The sequence below is a fragment of the Labrus bergylta genome, chromosome 3, assembly GCF_963930695.1.
Source record: "Labrus bergylta chromosome 3, fLabBer1.1, whole genome shotgun sequence".
Lineage (NCBI taxonomy): Eukaryota > Metazoa > Chordata > Actinopteri > Labriformes > Labridae > Labrus > Labrus bergylta.
In genome coordinates, this window is record NC_089197.1 from 30,998,836 (window position 1) to 31,004,835 (window position 6,000).

General features: G+C 39.6%; 1 protein-coding gene across 1 annotated transcript in view; it reads right to left on the reverse strand.

Moving 5' to 3' along the window:
• The window catches only part of LOC109989353 (CUB and sushi domain-containing protein 1), a 197,989-nt gene extending 192,964 nt beyond the window's left edge, over positions 1-5,025 (reverse strand). Inside the window, exons 1-2 of the mRNA XM_065953146.1 lie at positions 4,787-5,025; positions 3,557-3,634 (exon numbers count right to left, since the gene is read on the reverse strand). Of these exons, the coding sequence (XP_065809218.1) occupies positions 3,557-3,634; positions 4,787-4,886 (178 nt within the window). The 5' untranslated portion in view covers positions 4,887-5,025. The remainder of the gene's footprint in view (positions 1-3,556; positions 3,635-4,786) is intronic.
• Between the last annotated feature and the right edge of the window lie 975 nt (positions 5,026-6,000).

The window sequence follows — 6,000 nt, forward strand, 5'->3', positions numbered from 1 at the left end:
GATTCACACCCACCGTGCAAGGCTGCCATCATATAAAAAAAACTGTCTGTATTAAATATTATCTGGAGACCTTCTATGACAGATCCATTTCCTGCTTGGCCCAACCAAACATATACCCACAAAGTGTGAACCTGTGGGACATTATTGATGGCTAGCTAACCTTTAAGGTTCAGCAGGCATCAATTGCCTGGCATGTCGATATGCCCTGTAATCAGACCCTAACAGAGGTTGCAACACAGCTGCTACTTGGCACTCGTTAAATCACGCATTGACTACTGCTACTCCTTGCTAGGGTGACTCTCAGCATGCGTCTGCAGACGATCCAGAACGCAGCAGCGTGACATGTCTTCAACCTACAAAACAGTAACTCTGCTGTTCATCTCCCTGCACTGGCCCCCTATTAAAACAGCTTCAAGAACAGCTCCTGACCACCTGAACTCAGTCTAAAATCCCTCCTGTCCACTTCACTCTGCAAATGAAAAGGGCCTGTCCTAACCTTCACAAGATGTGCTTAAGTCTCTAGCAAGACTTCTCTCAGTAACATTCATTTTTACTTAAAGTCACGAATTTGCCCTCTAAATGAAGAAAATCAACCAATCAGATTCAAGAGTAATTTATTAAAAAAAATATCTTCTCTCTGTAACAACCTCGACTTGTAATTTTCTTGTTTTTATAATGTTTTTTTTCTTTGGCTGAATTTTTGCCGGCAACGAGTGGTTTTGAAAACATTATACCATCCAAGTTCATGAGAGAAAACCTGTGCTACAATCTGGGTTCGAATATACAACCCAAGTCAAGTGACCGTGCTTGAGGGAGTGGCTGCAGTGATCCCAAGAATCCCTGACAAACACCCGTTTCACAGGAAAACTAGATGAAATAATGAAGGGTTTTTTAGGCAGTACCAGGGGGACATGCAATCAGCTAGCCATGAGTGTTTCAATCGAGCGTATGAGCCAGCAGGCCAGTTATAATGTCCAGCCCTGAGAGACTAATGTTCCTGAAAAATTAAGGTTGTTTAAATCAACTTCATAAAACTACCACACAAACACACATACAGTATATATGTGTGTGTGTGTGTGTGTGTGTGTGTGTGTGTGTGTGTGTGTGTGTGTGTGTGTGTGTGTGTGTGTATATATATATATATATATATATATATATATATATATATAAACACTTTTCCAAGTTAAATATGTCAAACAGAAGAACAAGCCATACAATCTAAATTACAAGATTGTAATTGTAAAACCCACAACTTGGACAACAACATAGCACTCTCAGGAAAACATCATAGTCTGATAAAAAAAAAAAATGTCTTAATATCCAAACAATGATGATTGTAGGCAGGAAAAAGGTGAAACTCTGACTTTTGTGTCAGTGTGAAATATTTCATTGAAGCATCCAACCAGCCGACCTCCTTTCCACTGTGGCCTTCCTGGCTCTATAAAAATGTCACATCAACCCTCCTTTTTGCCCCTTACAGAGACCACACTTCTCCTGCTGGAGGGCTTTGAGCCTACACATATTGTTCCAGGTCACTTACTAAAAAAAAGATGCTGTCCTTACTACAGCATCCCTGGTTGCAATGACAGTCCTGTTCATCTCTCCAGAAAATATCACATTAACCGTCATGCAACTTGGTTGGCTGGATGGCTAAAACATTTTAATTTCACCTACAACAATGAAACACAAGCGACTAAGTCACTGCGCTGTAGATTAATGAGCAAAATGTAAAAGAAATCTTTTAAATCATAAATGTGTCAAATAACAGCCTCAGAATGCAAGTTAATGTCAGGATGAGTTGTGACATATTGTCATGATTTGTATTCAAAACTCTCATCTTGTTATGCAGAATTTTAAACGCACAATCAGCGACTTTCACCATGCAACAAACAAGCTGGTGAATGGCCCTCTTGGAAAGACATGTTAGAATCGCTGTTAGAAATCTGCTCACATCTGAATTGTTTTCTCCTTGCAATAAATTAAAATTAGTCATCAGTAGTTGGTTAAGGGATAAAAACTGCAGGACAGAAACGAAGCAAAACTTATATTTTATATACTGGCCCTCGTTGTTGTTCCTCATAGGATTGAACCTTATCACGACCCACTTGATGTACTTTTCAGAGTTTAGCTGTCAAAAACATATCCAGTAGTGACTGCACCTGAAGAAGGCTGAACCGTGGCTCTGTGGATTCTTGGCCAAACCTCCCGAGGGAATTTATCAAATATAGTGAGCCCTACTGTAAAGCTTTAGACATGAAAAAAACAACACGAAATCTGCAGATTTCTCTTAGCTTTTATGGCAATTGGGAAAGTATACCAATAAAAAAAAAGGGTGAGTTTGATAACACAAAGATGTAACAGCAACAGTCTGCAGAAATGTGTCACTATGCTGCACTGAGTCTACTGAGGTCTGTGGTCAGATAATCAACCTGACAGCAGCACAGAGAGGTTCACTGTGTGCAGCAAAGAGATGCATGAAAACTCCTCAAAGAGAAATGCGACCATACAGAATTATTTCATACAGATGCGTCTGTGCTCTGTACAGACTCATCAGTATCAAACAATGGCAGGAATGCTCAGCAGCTAGCCTGGGGTCAATAGGAAACAATGAGTAGAGAACACAGTCTGTTAAATAAACCTTGATCAATACTTCCTCCATATGAACAACAATGGATGTTTTCCTCAACACTTAATTTGACTAAAATGTTGCACCGGTTGAATCCATTGCTCCCTCATTGTTTGAAATCCCAAGATGACCATATTCTAAAAATAAATGTTTTTTTGAATCAAAGGTTGGCTTGAAATGAACACCAAGCGTGTCAATTTTGACGCCCTCTGTGACAGTACAACTCTGCTTATCCTGCCCTGCATACAGTAAGTGTAGGTAGTGTTTTTCAAATCCCCTCCTGCTTTCTTTCTGACGACAGTGAAATGTATCACTCATCAAGTATCTTTGCTGTGGAAAATGTAGAGAGAGGCAGTTACTGCAAAGTGCTGTAACTCACTTCGTTTGACAGCTACCCCCTGGCAGCAGTTTCAGACATTAAGAATAACGACGTATAGAAAAAAAGTCAATCTTTATGTTTATGGTCTTGTTTGCTTTTTAAGTCATAAAGAGGCATCAATATTAATTCCAGTCTGTTTCATAACCGGTTAAAAAGTCTTCCCAGAAGCTACTGGCTGTACTTCAAATATATACAGTTGCTGCTTCTATAAATAAGCAGTTTTTTCCTTTGTAAGCACAAATACCTTCTATTTATAGCAAGTCTTTCATAGAGACCCCTGACCCTCAGAAGAAAAAGAAGAAACAGAGAGAAAATACAGACAGTGTGGTACTAAGTCTCATCTCCTGGAAGGGCAACCCCTGTGAAAAATAGATGAAATCACTGCTCCTGCCACATCAAAGATGGATGCAGGCTGCGTGTCCTTGTGTACATACAATAATGTAGGTGTGTGTGTGCTTGTGTGTATGTGTGTGTGTGCAAATGCATGGTATAACATAATGTGTCTCAGCGTTGGAAACACATTCTTTAGCAGAGAGCTGCAGTGTACTTACAGACGGCATTTTTGTGACTGGAGTCTTTGCTGGGCATCATCTTCACCCCTCTGGACTTCAGCTCTATCGCTTTCTTCACTGCAGAGAGGAGAGGAGAGGTTATTCATTTAATCAGAAACATTACTTTCTCTATCTTAACTTACTGTACATTGATTTAAGTGCTTATTATGTTCAGGGTTGCCATTCAGCACAAATCCACTGTTCTGCAATCCAGAAAGTGCCTTACACAACCCGGCCCCCTTTAACAGAGCTAGAACAAATGCAGCCCTGACAGAAACTGAAATTAGAACAGGGGGAAAGGAGGATGATAAAAAAAAAAGCTACAAAAACAAGGGACGAGAGAGGAGGGAAGGAAGGAAGGAAGGAGGAGAAGAGCAGAGCAGTGAAGCGGCATTAAAATGTATTCCATCTATTTTATCCTAAGTAGCGGCATTGCAGAGGATAACAGGAAAAAAAAATCTGTGCTACAACCAAACTAGAATCCACTGAGAACCAGCCCTGGCACAGAAAACACATCTCTCACCCTCTCTCTGTCTCTATTTTTCTTAAAGACACACAAACATGCATGCACATACACTCACACTGAAAAGACAGACGGACAGAGAAGGAATAATGGAAGAAATAAAGAACAAAAATTGATGGACAGAAAAAGACATGCTAATCCAAGACCTGTCTCTCTTTCTAGGGGAGAGGCAGGTCTTAAATATATATATATTTTTTTTTTTACTTGAAGCCACCAATTAGATATGAGCATCCACAGGGAAACAATTGTGCACTCTTATATGATAATAAAATCATACATGCAGTCAGTGAGATGAAAGAAAAGCTCCAGCAAGGCCAGTCAGGTGGCCTTAGACTTCTGTTTTGTATTAATTGCTACTCTCAATTACATTATTTAAATAAATAATGCAAGGCAAGCACCATGCATTATACATGCTTCGTACAAAGACCTACTCTGTGAACAGCATAGGCTTCAAAAAGGCAAAGCAATGAGGCGCAGGTTTAGCAGTAAGAGCAGCTGCAGCCCCATGAACAGAGGCTACAGTCCTTGTCACACCGGTCACAGGTTGGACTCGCAATCCTGTTGCTGTTTGGTGCAAGTCATCCCAATCTCTCTCTACCTACATGTCTTTATATAGCTGTCCTCTCTAATAAAGGCTTTAAAGCCCTAACACATAACCTTAACAATAAAAAGGCAAAGCTATGAAGTAATAAGTGAGTGAGATTAACCTTGATACTGAGCGCTGAATCCAGTTCTTCTGTGGTTGCTGTCCGAAGTGAAATGTAACCGAAGCCAGTTCTTACTGGAAATCACCGGTGAGGGCAGCATTGTGCCAGTCAGCCTGGAAGGAAGCAAATTGGAGGTGATTTAACAAACAGGAGTTACAGAAGTTTACAGGCAGAGTGGATAAAAACTTGAGTCGTAAATATTCTAAAACCTGATATTAACATTTCATACCTGTCAGAAATGTGTCAGCCTTTATACATTTGAGTTTACCTGAACTAACTTTTTTTTTTTTGTTCCTTAGTGGATAATACTACACTTTGGAGAATACTGCAGAGAAAGACGAGGCAGGTACGGGGGGAAAAGAATGTATGATGATGTAACTAAAGTTAAGCTGTTTTCATTGCACAGCATCCACCTGTGTTGCACCGAGACACACAGCCCCTCTCAAGTGAATACATTGTGTGTTGCGTTATACTGTGTGCTATTGTTGTGTTTCCAAAATGTCCACATTGTTTGTGAATAAGATGCTGACATATATATATATATATTTAAACATCCTGTTCTAAGGGTAGATAATGTCTGTCACTACCTTCTGCAGCATTGCGTTCAAGTATACATTTTACATATTTCAATCCGTGATAGAATAAAAGTGCAGTTGTTAGAGAAAAGTGCTTTCAAATTGCTGTCATGTAATTATGGAATGCAGCATTTTAGATTGCAGCACATCCAACCACTGCTTTGAAAAAAAAGTAGTGAAATTACTTGTCTCCAACAATTGTAAATACAGAATATCAAACAGCATAGAAAAGAGGAGAGAGCACATATAGCAGAGTGAATAACTCCATCATCTAAATTGCTTTATCTGACAGTATATATACACAGTAGAAAAAAATATATATCCCTGGCAGAACTTTCCAGAGACTTCAAAGTATGATTCTGATGTCACTCTGTATTGTCCTCTGAGGTGCAGAGGCTGGCTGTAATTTAAGACGGTTTTAGCTAAAAGGCAATTTGTTCCACTGGCTTTGAAAATGTGGCTATGGGAATTGAATGAGTGATTTTATCCCTCTGCCATAATGATCACTGCTGACCAAAAGCACAGCACTGTGGCTGCACCGGGAATGGTATAACCCCAATGTATGAGTGTTTTTAAAGGAGAGAAAATTCAGCAAATGAGGAAAATATATATTTTAGATTGCACAAAAACGTCCCATTC